The sequence below is a fragment of the Akebia trifoliata genome, chromosome 12 (assembly GCF_017979445.1).
Source record: "Akebia trifoliata isolate Shusen 1 chromosome 12, ASM1797944v1, whole genome shotgun sequence".
Classification (NCBI taxonomy): Eukaryota; Viridiplantae; Streptophyta; class Magnoliopsida; order Ranunculales; family Lardizabalaceae; genus Akebia; species Akebia trifoliata.
Genome location: NC_141386.1, coordinates 35,153,043 through 35,167,617, shown reverse-complemented (window position 1 = coordinate 35,167,617; position 14,575 = coordinate 35,153,043). Strand labels below are relative to the sequence as shown.

The window sequence follows — 14,575 nt, the reverse complement described above, 5'->3', positions numbered from 1 at the left end:
TGTTATGGCCACAAACATGGCAAAGCAACTTATTGATTTGTTGCCTTCACTTATGAATTATTGACCACCAAAACTTGCTTGCCTAGTAAAAAGAAATGTGTGCCAAATCTTAAATATGTGCACTGCCCAAAATGTTAGGGGCACAAACATGGCAAATCAACTCATTGATTTGCTGGCTTCACTTACTAATTATTGACCACCAATCTTGCTTGCCTAGCAAAAAATAGAAATGTATGCCAAATCTTCAATATGTGCACTGCCCAAAATGTTAGTGTCACAAACATGGCAAAGCAACTCATTAATTTAACAATATCAGTGTTATTGCTTGGCTTATAATATATATGCAAATGGATTGCAACTATGAGAAAATGTCTCAAAAACTTGACATACCTCACATTCACTAAATTCTTTAGTTATTATTATTTTATTTTTAATAATGAATCACATGCAAGCATGTACATGCACCATGTTAATAAATTGAGTTTGACAGAAATGAAGATGTTGAGTTGCATGGGTGGAAAAACTAAGAAAGATAAAATTACAAACCAATGCAATTTAAAACAAAGAAAGAGTAGTGCCCATAGTGATGAACTAAGAGAAAGTCGAAATAGACAATTCGAAGATCTTAAGATGGCAAGAGATCAAAAGATTCAAAATTAAGAACGTGATAGAGATAATAAAAGTAAATATGAACTCACTTTCAATAGCACAAGACTTGACTTTGAATAAAATGGAATAGAGGAACAAGGTTCATTCAACTACCACCCCTAATGATTGAGAATAGTAAATGAAATATTAACTTATGCTTTCATTATTATTATTAGTTTGGAATTGTGATATCTGGCCTCTTAAAGCACTCAATTAATCCTCAAGGCACATGCAATCTTCTCCCCGCCCCACTAAGTAATTTTTGGGATAAATCCTTGAGAGTAGCCCCCAATATGGGATTTGAACTCAAGACCTCCGCTTCCTAAGGCGTGGTCTTGGCCCTCTCACCAACCAAATCAAGCATGATAAAACGCAAAATATTAGTAAGTTTATTATCTTCATCCTCATACTGCAAAGCTAGAATGGATGGACACATGAAGCTTGTTATGGAAAAATAGTCTCCGCATGCCAAGTAACAATATATCATGCCACCTTACAATAAAAGTATATATATATATCCAATGCACCAAATTATCTAATTGTGTGCCAAGTGTCACATGGTGCTGTATTTGCATAATATATTTCAGTATTTTATTTCCCACTTGAACCAACTAAACAATTTAATATTTATTTTTTCCTTTGGAAATTTTCGACAAGAGAAGCATGAGTGATGGTAATAAAACCAAAAAAAAAAAAAAAAGTGTTTAATTGCGTAAGCTATGTCGTGTAATAGAAAAGAATTTTCAATATGTTAATATATTAAAGGAAATATAAATTCAAAAGAGCCCATTTGAATTAGTAAACAATGATATATAATATAAAAATATAGGAAAATATTAAATTAATGTAAAGCTATAAATCAAATGAAGATGAATCGTAGTTTGATGTTAATGTTTGAATAATAATAATAATAATAACTACCATTTTTATTGACATTTGTTGAGGTCCACACAGATCATGTTAAACAATCTAAATGTACAGTAATTAAGTTGACCTCAATTTTCAGATTGATTGAACGAATATCGTTCTCTAATTATTGTGTCAAATTGGAAGTTTGGGTAAAAAACCCATTAGTCCCAAACATGAATCATGATCGCACATTACATTACGTAGAATTAATAATTTTCCACTAAATAACTTTTAAAGGTGTTGTCACTTTCAATCTTTAAATTAGAAAAATGTTCCTATAAATCTTTAAAAGGAGACACCAAAAGTGATGCCATAATAATGTTTTAATGAGATAATTATTAGTATTGAATGTTGATAAGAGAGTGGGGCAAGAAACTAGAAACCAGGATTCCAATAAATATAACTAAAAAAAAAGCCTTATGAGAAGACAATGGTTTGCTCTTTTTGTAATTTTGTCTCCTTTTGTTCTTTTGCGAACTCAGGCCCGAACTTAATTGTTAGGCCCACCACGAGAGTAGCACGTGACTGTCAACATTATGAAAGGCTTGCTTGTCGTCCTCTACAGGTGTTTGGATGCAATTCATGTTTACCCTGCTTATTCCTAATCAGGTTCTGCTTTTTCCTAATCAGGTTCACATTGAATCCAATTCTCTCTGGGCTTTTAGTGAGCCGGGTATGAGAAGTGGGCTTTGTAGTAGTAGAAGACCTACTTAGTTATTGGGTCATTCTGGGCTAAGTCCACTTCATGTTTAGGTACAGATTTGGGGGTATTGCCCATTAAGCATCCCAACCTGATAACTTTTATTATTTGTTTATTTAAAGTATAATGTATATATAAGAAAATTTTCAAGCCGATCCATCTCATAAATAGGCTTGAATGCTTTTGTCCATATAGATATTTTTAAGTGGCCAACCATTTGATAGGCCGGGATCTTACTAAGATTTTGAATCCCGAAAAGGATCGGGTCGTTTGTGGCCTGCCCTGGCTCATCGAAAGCCTTACTCTCTCTCTCTCTCTCGCTCAACTTTCAATTTATTTCAACATGATTTGCCCCATTAGAGTGAGTTGGCTTTTTCCTCACTTTAAAATGACAATATCTCTAAAATAAATCGATATTATTTAATTGAATTGTGCCCTGAAAAGTAGCGGCATGGTTCCACTCTCATCCAAATCTATTTATATTGTTTGTCCATAACTTAGTACTTGTAGGATTAATTAATGGACTAGAGAGAGACGTAAAACTATAATAAATAAAAATAAGTTCAAATATGTAGCGTGTAACTTTAGTACAAACATTCATTAAGAGGAATGACTAGTAAAAATTGACGGTATTGAAATACCTCAATGTGTGCTTCTAGAGTGCTATGTGACTGACACATATATAACACCAAAATTCAAAGAAAAAATATATAATTAAAACGGCATATAATAAACTAAGATAAATGCATCATGCTAATAAATTGAGCATAGCAGAGATGAGGATGTTGAGAAAATATAGGAATAATTCCAACAAATAATAAATTAACAGAAAGTCAATTAAAATGGTTTGTATACATTCAATATATAAAAGAACGTCGATTGAGATATTGAAGAGATATGAACAAAAATTAGGTAATTTACATGGCTTTGAAACATAAGTAAGGATCCAATCATTAAGTTTTAAGGATTAAAAACCAGTGAAATTTCTTAAAAGAAAAAAAAAATATATGATTTTTTAAATGGAGAAAATGAAAGAGAAGTGGCGTACAAGTTTAGCTAATAAAAACTAAGAGGAGCATGGGCCAAGTTACAAGGAGTTGGTCTCACATGGGAGGAAGCAAAATAGGCGACAGAGACAAAATATGCCGTGAGCAACGCCGAAAATGTTTACATTGCCTCGTTGTTTCTATCTACTTTCATATGTTCTATTTGTTGGAGGGATGTGTGTTGTGTCTTCTTATTTTCCTTGAAGAAGCACAGCCAAGTAAGTTTATATATCACTACTTTGGTTTTTTCTGTTTTAGCCTATTATATGTTCTACTTGTCTCAGCTATTTATCCTTTTAAGTCACTATTGCAGCCAACCACAGCAATTAATCTTGCTTGGCTCCTTACTTAATAATCACGAAATGATGATGTATGTATGACATACGACATGTTTTTTTTTCTTCCACTTACCCAAAATTTTACTATTATAATGAGAGAAGAATGAGTATTGTGGACGCAAATCCACATTAACCAAGTCTGTAGGTTGTGTTCGATACCCAGTATGAACAATATTTCCTTGGGGCCACTTGCAAGGGCGCTCCCTCACTTACCTGATGCGTGTGATATGCAGGCATTGCACGTGCCTAGAGAGAGAGTCCCATATGCCTTGGTTCCCTAGACCTGGTTAGTCCGGTCCCTCTAGTTAGATGTAAGTCTGGATCCCCCATTATTAAAAAAAAAAAAAAAACATTAACTAATATATTTTTTTAATTATAAAAATATCCTTGAATATATAAAAGATAGTTCTATCCTCAAACAAAAATTTCCCAAATATGTTCATTTTTAATTTCTAATATTTCCACTCATCCACCTCAACATTCTCGTCACAATTTATTAACATTATGACTAGCCAAAATTCAATTCCATAAAACATTGTCATTCTATCATCTCATAAGATTTTCCATTTAGTTTGGTTGGTATACATCTGTTAAGCTTACATTCTTAGTGTTAAACATATTGACCTCTACTTCTATGTAAATTACTCCAAATAAAGCTTGTAAACCTATTACACATCCATTCCTCTGATTAGGCCTCATTTGGGCTCCACCAGATAGGACGCCCATATCTCATTTGCTGGAGGTGGTGGCTGAACCCAGTGCCCAGGTATTCGGCTGCAACAGAATTTATAAGAATTAGAAAAGTTGGAAAAACTCATCTAGATGAAGAAATGTTGTGGAAAAATAAATTCAAGAACACCACCAACTAAAAAGAATTAAAAAAAAAAAAAAAAAGTGTAATATTGATGTCCAGCATGTAAATTTATTGGAAGTAGCCAAAGATGGGAGAAATCTATTCTGCAAGATAATCCACATTTAATCTCTATTTTTAGCAGCAGTAGCTATTTTAGGAGAATTTTTTTAGAGACCCATACCAATAAAAATGGATTAAATATTCGAATATTACGTAAGAAAAATAAATGGAAAATCTTCTGAAGCTAAACACTGGTGCTCGAAACAGAAACCTCTTCTTGTCACAATAACCAAAATGATCTTTTTAAAATCCTCTCGAGTAGCTCCATAAAATCATCCACTAATGGGGCGGCACCAAAACAAGAATAAATTCCAATAGTTTTCCCTTATTTGGGGTTGAGAGCCCACATTTAGCAATAAAAGGTTGATAAATTACCTTCCTCCTGGTCTTAATATGCATCCCATGTTCTTCTGACCTGCATGTGAAGATGGAATAACTTTATATTATAAAATGGTTCAGAGAACTCTAGTAATGCTGAACGAGGCACTATGAGACCATATATGAAAAAAAAAACAATGTAAAACTATAGTCAATCCTCAATCCAAGTATAATGAAAATCGGACAGAGAACGGCTACATTCATCACTTTCCAGATAACAGAAGTGGTCGCTTCAACACAGGTAACTTAGACTTGAATTAATTGAAATCACCTCAATCAGTGTGCCCATGTCAGTGTTGCTGCCATGGTAATAGTGGTAAAACTCAAGAGGTAAATTTGCAACCGAATCATATGCCCCACCATAAACATGTCCTTCTAATCCCTGTTGTTCAGATTTTGGCACTGCAACTACACTGGAGCCTCTTTCATTTTCAATCTCGGGAACCCGAGCTTGACTCACCGTACCTTCATCGTTATTACCTCCGGCATCTTTTGTGTCAGGCCCACAACTCTGGATAATTTTCCTAGATTCCTCAGCCATTGCAATGGCATCCTTAGCAGCATCTGTGTCGGCAGCAGCAGCGGCTTGGCGCTCCTCTTCCTCGACTGCAGCTTGGACTCGCTCAAGAAATTTGTCATCCTCTTCTGGGAGAAAATGGCCTGCCATGAAATTCAGTTCAAGATCGAATTTAATAATGGTGCATTCACATCTAGATCTCTATATATGTTTATCATCATTATCAGGATTCATGTTAGGAGGTATCAAATTTTAAACATGTCGCCAACCTCACAAAACCCTCCAATGCAATGTTGTCATAATTGAATACTAATGTAAAATTTTACGGAAGTAAGATTCAAATTGAATGAGGATTCAAATCATTGATTCGTAAGATTTACAAAAAAAATTAAATATCTGAAAAGATATATATTTCCAGCCACACAACGTGTCTTACAATGCAAAGGTTTTACATACATACTACAATCTATCCTAGCAATCCAGATATGCAATAGGGAGAATATTCTAAACTCAATAGATATACAAACAAAAGAGCTTACCTCAGAAATAAAAAAGCAAGAAATATTAGGGATGAAATCTGGGAAGGAAGAAGGAAAACATGTTTTGGACAATCCTCGCCCTCAGTTACATCACTTTGTTGTCAAATTAAACTAGTTTCGATCTGATAAACATTTCTAATTCTCAATTCAAATTGAATGGATGGACATGAATTTGTTGTCTTTCATGTTAGATGATGTTTGTAATTAATATAAACATCCACTATTCTTTTTTTTGGTGTGGTTTAAAGTTTAGGAAAAAAAAAAATACATCGATTCATTGTTTTTACCTGAAAAATGTGTCATGTTGTTATTTCAATAATAAGATATGAATTGTGAATTCTGTTCAACTCATAAGATTCACAGAGAAATCATAATATGTGTATCAAAGGGATTCATACATATGCAGTTATGATGTGATTATAAACGTACGGCAAGACCCAGTGTTCCAAGAATGAACCAAACATGAGAAATCTGGTTCCTTTCATTAGCATTACCTTGATAGGGTAAGTCCAGCAAATTTTAGCTCTTACTAGCTAGGTAGAAGCAATAAAATCAAATTATCTAGCTGAAAGGTCATCAGATACTAGTAATTCTAATTTCGCAACTCTATAAAGTTAATTAGGTCAAATTTCATTAGGCAAGAAGTATGCATATGGGCCAAAAATGCACATCAAACTGAGAGTTGAGAAACCAGGCATCCCAATTGAGTTAAAATCAAGTGCATGCTAACCCCTTCTATATATATAAGTAATAAATTCTTATGGTAAGCTGGACTTGAACCCACGGCCTAAAGTTACATTGCAATGTGCATGAAAGATTAGAAAACTGGGAATCAGAAACCATCACCACTCAGAAGTCCCAAGTGAAATCAGTAAGCTTGATGAACAAAAAGGATTGAAGGATTCTTGCCTTGTTTCTTCATTTTCTGGATTCTGATGGAGCGTAGTTCTTGCAACTTCTCTACAATTAAAACCAGTTCAAGCTGAAAACGTTGAAGTATGTTGTCAGAGATGGGAAAATTAACAAGATAAATAGCCGTAGCATTATAAAATATTTATCAAGATGAAGATCAATGTGAAATTTTCAAACAAAAAAAAAAAAACCCACCAAACCCTTGATAAAGGGAAATTCACTGTTTCAAGAGGAGAGAAGGACTAAATGAGAGACCAAACAGAAGCCATAGACTAACTTAGAAGAATTGCACATGCCATAACTGGTTCTACTCCTACCATCCAACCAAAAGAAACTTCTTTTTAAATTAGATGAAATATAGTTGATGCTAAAATGACTCCAGCAAAGATATAAATAAATAAATAAATAAAAAAGAATAAAAGAATGAAGAAAGAAGATCACTTGGACCAGAGTGAGTGTGTCTAGCACTTAATAAGAGCTAATAAAAATAGCCAAACCCTAGTATAATATTGACAGTATTTGGAAGCAACAACACTAACCTGACGAACACTCACAACCTAAGTCAAGGAATAGATATAAATATTGAGAACTGATAAAAAAATCAAACAGAAAGTTTATGTATATCAAACTTTTGAAGGTTTGGACGCAAATTCAATTAAAAGTTCATTGATTGATAATAGGGGAGAATATTAGATAACCATATTAAAATTTTCCAACCAGAAAAATACAGTAAAAACGTTTTCCTTGATTCATGGTTATTTAGTATATTTCTCACAATGCTCACCTCAGATTCTAGTTTCCTTCTCTCTTCATTAGCTTTAAGTCTTGCGATTTCCTTCATCTTTTCTACCTGCAACCTCATGCTTCAGTCAACCTTTGACAAAATAAATGAAACTGCAACTGCATGCAAATTTGACTACTAAAATGTAGATGGTGAGCCAAAGGGCAGAATGGTAGTAAGGCTTATGTTACCAAGCATTTCTAACAAGAAAGAAGAAATATCAATCATATCTGAGACAGAGATCCCAATTTTCCATCTCAAGTTATGATTACTCATAAATCACAATAGACATGTCAATATGTAATATAAATGATTATGATGAAGCCACAATAAACAACAAAAAAACAGAGATGTCATGTCAGTACAATTTCTTACAAAAACATGTCTCCAATAAACAAATGTGTGAACATTATTGTGGAGCAACATTGATGGATAATGAGTTCTTCTCAAAAGATGAGGACCAACATTTGGAAATCTTTAAAGTTGGTGATCCCTTTTGATCTCTTCTTCTCTCAATTTCATAAAAGAATCAAAGAAAAGATCATGAAGGTGCCAACTATTAAATAGAAAGTACGATACCTTGCGCCTCGCAATATCCTTAGCAATCTCTCTAGCCCTCCACTCATCGGCTTCTTGATCAGCTTGGTCAAAATTTTCACATTCCTAAGACCATCAAAACAAATAAAAATAGATAAATGAAGTAAGCACTGTTATAGCAATTATTTGTGTAAGAGGAGAGGGTGAAGGTCAAACTGACTGGTCGGACAAACCAGGTATGAACCACCTTAGCAAGCATTTCCGCAATACGTTTCCTCTTTCTCTTCTTCCAACTTCCATTTCGCTTGTACTTTTGTATCTTGTTAGCTAATCTGACTGCTGCAGACTTCTCTTCCCACGAACTTGTTTGACACATGAGAACGTTAAAAGGCTCAAGCTGATTTTTTAAAGTTACGATTAAAGAGTTTGCAGCTTCGAGCGAAATGGATTCTTGAAGTTTCAAACCAATCCTTTTCTCTTTAATTACTTCGAAAAGCCTACAGACAGAAGCATCTGCATTATCTAACTCTTCCACATGCCCGGTAGTTTCCTTACTTAGAAGCATCACTTCTATCTCTCTCTCCCTGTTGGGTATATCAATTTCAGTTAATAACCATGAAGGTAAGCTTTAATTCGTGACGGTAACATAAAATATAACTTGACGATAGAAGGCGTACATTGCTTTTGCAAGATCAATGGTATCTTGTAAAACTCTAAGACGATCGTGCACATTTCTTGAATCCCAAAAAGAGCTGGTGACTAAGGGATTGGGTTGCAATATTGGGAACCAGGGAGGAGGTGCAGCCCCGGATCCATACGGCATTGGATTCATCTTTACAATGGTGGAAGAAAGACCATCTGCATAGATAAACCATTATCATCTACAAGAATATAACCATGTTCCATGTTGCCAAGATATGGGTACAATCGTTGTTGCAATCCACTTAACTGAAGTAAATCCTAACCAATTGGAATAACTAACAAAAAAGATGGGAAATGTAATAAAATTTTGGAGCGAAACCAGAATCAAAATTAATCAAGAATATATATCAAATTCAGATTTTAGCTCCAATAAATTGCTCCCCCCAAAAAACATAAGAACAATATTTAGGCCCTGCTTAGTACGTCGTAAAAAAAAAACTTTGCATTTTACAATTATAGTCTTTTATAACCTTTTGTTGGTCAAGCACTTGGTTGTATCTCAGGAAAATTCTCACAAAATTTTATTGGGCTTGTTTGATAAAGAAAACACAAAACAAAGGGATTACAAACAAATTTAAACAGAGTATGGGATTGATATGGGATGCAAGTAATAAAGTGATTACAAATAGAAACATTAACAATTGTAAGATTTAAAAACACAACAACATTCAAATAAAAATTTGTTATTCAAGGCAAATGAACCATACGGAAAACGAATGAAACATTTCAGGGGCAATCATGGTAAGATTTAAAACCCTAATACAAAGTGCAAATGGGAATGAAAAAAGAATCTCTAACTATCTCAAAAACAAAAATCCTAACCCTAAATACATATTGCTCCATGCGTCAATTGAATTACTCAGATCAACACGTGGAATTTTCTTGAGGATTTGCCAACAATCTGTCAACCAATTCTGGCTTAATTGAAGTCGAACTCTTGTTGTCAAGCTATGGATCTTCTACAAATTCTTGTCGACCGAAACGAGGAGGAAGAAATACTTTAAGAATAGAATGCCCATCTCCGCTTACACAAATAGTTCATAATTCTAAAATAATTATGGTAAGATTTAAAACCCTAATACAAAGTGCAAATGGGAATGGAAAAAGAAGCTCTAACTATCTCAAAAACAAAAATCCTAACCCTAAATGCATATTGATCCATGCGTCAATTGAATTACTCAGATCAACACATGGAATTTTCTTGAGGATTTGCCAACAATCTGTCAACCAATTCCGGCTTAATTGAAGTCGAACTCTTGTTGTCAAGCTATGGATCTTCTACAAATTCTCGGCGACCGAAACGAGGAGGAAGAAATACTTCATTTCCTTTGACCACACATACACTTGATTAGATCCTTCAGAGAGAGAAGAGAACAACATACCCATTTGTTTGTTAAAAGAGTAGGAAATGAGATTCGAAGAGTTGGTCTTGACATTTTTACTATTCGAAGAGAGTAGAAGTTCGTATCTTTGTTACTCTTTGAAGAGAAGATCTTAAAAGACCAAATGAATTTAGAACATCTACAGAAGAACACATATGAAGAGAGATACAGAGGGCCTAAAGTTCACATATGAACTTTTATTTAAATAAAATCATATTTATTTTAGTTTTCTTTAAAAAAAATTGGTAACATATAACATAAAAGATGGCAATAATCTCCTTAAAATTCCGACAACATATCCCCTAAAATTGACATAAAATATAACATGTGAATGTCACATGTTCCAATAACATATATTAATCATTCACAGTCTAATAAAACGTGAATAACATCAGTCTACTCATACATTTGTATTTTCTACATGAATTTTTATTTTTAAAGGAACTTAAATTTATCTAGATGGAAAGAGTTCTAATTAAGACTGTTCAGACCTGAGGTTTTATAGCATCTTGCAATGTATGGAGCACAAAAATTGAAGGTAGCCCAGGTTCCAATATTGCATTTTTGAATATTTCCTGAGGAGAAGAAATGAAATCAGACATAAATTAAAAAAAAAAAAAAAATGAAATTTGAATTCTTAACACACATATACATATATATATGGATAAGTTGAGAGATCAATACTATAATTAGATTTAAACCTAATTAGTTAAAAAAAAATCATTATAGGGAAAGGAATAAAAAAACTATAAACCCAAAAACTAGGGTTTAGATTTGAAAGGGTGAAAAGTTGGAGAAAGTGAGGAGAGAGAAGTTGCTTAGTCTGTTTGGAAAAGTTGTGTGTAAAGTTGTTGTTACTGAATTAAGTTGTTGAAACTAAGAGAAAATTGTTGTTGTTGTTGCTGCTGAAGCAACTTGTTAAATTGAGTATATTGTTTGATAACAAGTTGTCTAATTGTGCCATCAAGATGTTGAATTGTTTGGTAACCTGTTGTCTAGAATTTACTGAATGAAATTAAAAATAAATAGATTATTTATTTCATATAAGTAATAAGATGTTAATAATAAACATAAACATAGGATTTAACATTAAAAAATAAAAAAATAAAATTCAATTTCATTTTTCTTTACTAACATACTTAATGTCTATCAAATAAAAAATACATAATTAAATAAAATTTACATCATCATGTATTTATGGCATTATAAATCTGCTGAGCAATCTTATCTCGTACAATATTCATGTTAGTAATCAAATCATCATCAACTTTATTTGGTGTCGTATTATATGCGCATCCTCAATCAATGTCAACATTTTCATCCTCATATTGTGTAAACCAACTTTTACTTATTACACCCAAATTATAAACTAAAACTTACCATTCAATCGTTACAAGGGTTTGGCTCAAATTATTATCTCAACGTTAGAAAACATTATAACACTTATTCAAACAATTTTAGCAGTTGTTAACATTTATGATTAGGCTCATATAAAATCTTAAAATCAATAAATAAAAATCTAATAAAAAAAAATGAAACAGAGTTTCTATACATATTGAAAAACTCACTCAAGACGACTCGGTCTCGTTCATGAACGAGACGAGGCGTCAAAAAGAGTTTTGAAACTCCTATTGACACCCCAACTTTTACTTATTCTATTTTTTCTTCTAGGGTTTCGACCCACCATCTCTGTCTCTTACACACTACCACACGTTGAGGCTGCTAAGGACTAATTGAATTCAAGGAGGAATTAAGAAACCATCATCCACTTGAACCCATCTGGAGATTTTATTCTTGATTATGGCTTTCAAAGGTGAGGTTGAACTTCTCTAGATTATAGATTTCAGATTTTTAGGTGAAAAATCGATCTCAAATTTTCAACAAAAAAAAATAAATAAATTAGGGAAAATCTCATTCCACTGTTGGTATCATATTGAAGAAAAAGAAAAGTAGAAGAAGATACAGAGTAACTCACCAAAGGAGCCTTCAAAAGATCGAGAGATCCACAGAGAGAGTCGAGAGAGGGGGAGAGGATCCTCTGTTGCACTTCTTTCCTGTAGTTCCACAGTCAAGAATCAAGATAGAGTACCTTAACAATAACAAAAGCCTTTTTTAAGCCAACATCAAAGGTTTTAAACACAGACGATCATTGAAACCCCGAATAACAGAACCGGAATTTACGGTTTTAAAGATTAGGAGCTAAAGCTTTCGACCCTTGACATACATGTCTAAAAACACAGGATTACTGTGATTCTCACAATTATGACGTGGACATGCATACAAAACCGTAGATGGTTTTTTCTCGTATCGCGAGGAAAAACATCTATGGTTATGTGCACATTCCACGTCAGACTTGTGAGAATCGCAGTAAATACTTTTTGTCATGTTGCAGCATTTTCTTATTTATAAACAAACCTGTAAAAATTATAAAATTATTTATAAGTCGACATTTACTTTTACGGGTTTATCAGAGCCTTTTGATGTGTATCTCAAGGTTTATTTGTGCGGCTGCTATTGATTTAACAGCTTAACACCGAACCTTTAAAACAATAAATCTCGGTTACAAATAATAATGGTGCCTTATGTTTGTTATTGAGTAGTGATAATAATATGACTCGCCAGGTGGTGTACTCAATCAACTCCCTCTACGGTGACAAGTTGGGAAACCTTAGATCCGTACGTCTCGGGATACACAATTGCACTCCCCATGAAAAGTGTATCCCGAGGGAACCGTGTGTCAGTTGAGTATGCCACTTGACCAGTCATATTATATTACGACTTGTTGTTTGGATGACGTGGAAATATCTTAACCGTTTATATTAGGTAGATAATAGGCCGGGCTTTTTTATGACCCATTCCACCATGGATCAGGTTTTGATAACATTATTGTGTCAAATTTTAGTTATCTGGTTTATCGCACACTCCTTTATCTGTGTTTAGTATAGGATTTGGGCTTTGAAGTTAGGCCCATTGAGTGGCCCAATCCAATCATCTTTGTTTAGTTTCTCTCGTTTGGTTTAAAAGTACAAATCTTCTATAAGAAAAAAGTGGAACAAGTGCCAAGCATAATCAGCTTGACTAGGTAAAGCTCACTCCATAATTAACATTTTAAAACCTTTTATACTTTTTGTCTTTTTTTTAAATTACTTTTCTCTCACTGATGATAGATCGATAGGCAAGTGTGATCTGTTAGACTTGGACCAGTCTATACGGCACATCACTTTACATGGAATTGAAAAGAGGATCAGCACTAAGGTACTACATGGAACCTTGCTCAAGCCTCTGAAGGTTTAGACTAAGAAAGTTCATCACATTATGAATCTGAACCTTCAGATGAGGGAATCCTATGCCAAGGACTTTGTTGACCATCGGATTGGAATTTGATTTTTTTTTATTTTTTTTAAACTCTTGATAAGGTTAAACCCACGTGCCACGACCTCCTCTAAGACTGGAGTCGTGATTTTCTAAAGCCGCCTATGACATATGCTCCCTGATGTGGCATGGGCTAGAATAATAGATTTTCTCGGGATACATAATTATAATATTTTAAATATATGTAATTGTGTATCCCGAGAAAAAAAATCTATGATTTTAACACATGTTACATCAGTGAGCGAGTGTATGTGAGAGAATCATTATTCTTAAGGCTATATACTTAATAGTTACTTATTAATGGTTTTGTGCATAGGGGGGAGTTAGACAATCACGACTCATAAAAATAAGATTTTTCTAGCCCCAACCCATTGTTGAGAATCTCTGTCAAACAGACAGTTAGTATGTGAGGAAAAGTTTAAATTCCCTAGAGATTAGTATTTGATTTTTAGGGAATACCAACATTTTCCTAGGGATACAGGTTGAAATTGTCCATCAACATGACCGTTGGGATGCTAGGGATTCCCAAGAGAATGTGTATCCCTAGGAATTGATTTCTAGAAACTCAATGGTCACATTAGAGAGCGACAGCCATGGCTTGAGGCTAGAAACTCAAGTTTTCAAGCTAAATTTAATTGATAAATGTATATGCAACCTAAGGATTAGGAGTCTTAATGTATGCTTTAGCACTAATTAAATACAATTACGACCCATAAAACACACACACCATAAGAAGCTTAGGTGTTGTTTGTTAAACTGAAAACAATAAGTACTGAATAGCATTAAGCACTGAAATTTATAAGCGCTGAATTTAAGTGCTGAAAAAGTTGTTTGTTTAAATGTTGAATCATGTTTGTTACACATTAATGAAACTGATAAATTGTCTTTGTTACCCTTACAA

At 33.6% G+C, this 14,575-nt stretch overlaps 1 protein-coding gene across 1 annotated transcript; it reads right to left on the bottom strand.

Annotated features, from left to right (window-relative positions):
- Positions 1 to 4,159: 4,159 nt before the first annotated feature.
- On the bottom strand, positions 4,160 to 12,506 carry LOC147389880 (U11/U12 small nuclear ribonucleoprotein). The gene is given in 11 exon segments (XM_086418577.1): positions 4,160 to 4,415; positions 4,930 to 4,945; positions 4,948 to 4,969; positions 5,204 to 5,592; positions 6,898 to 6,970; positions 7,685 to 7,750; positions 8,261 to 8,344; positions 8,466 to 8,802; positions 8,896 to 9,076; positions 10,794 to 10,877; positions 12,278 to 12,506. Coding segments are annotated over 9 exon segments (1,221 nt in total). The 5' UTR covers positions 9,051 to 9,076; positions 10,794 to 10,877; positions 12,278 to 12,506; the 3' UTR covers positions 4,160 to 4,336.
- Between the last annotated feature and the right edge of the window lie 2,069 nt (positions 12,507 to 14,575).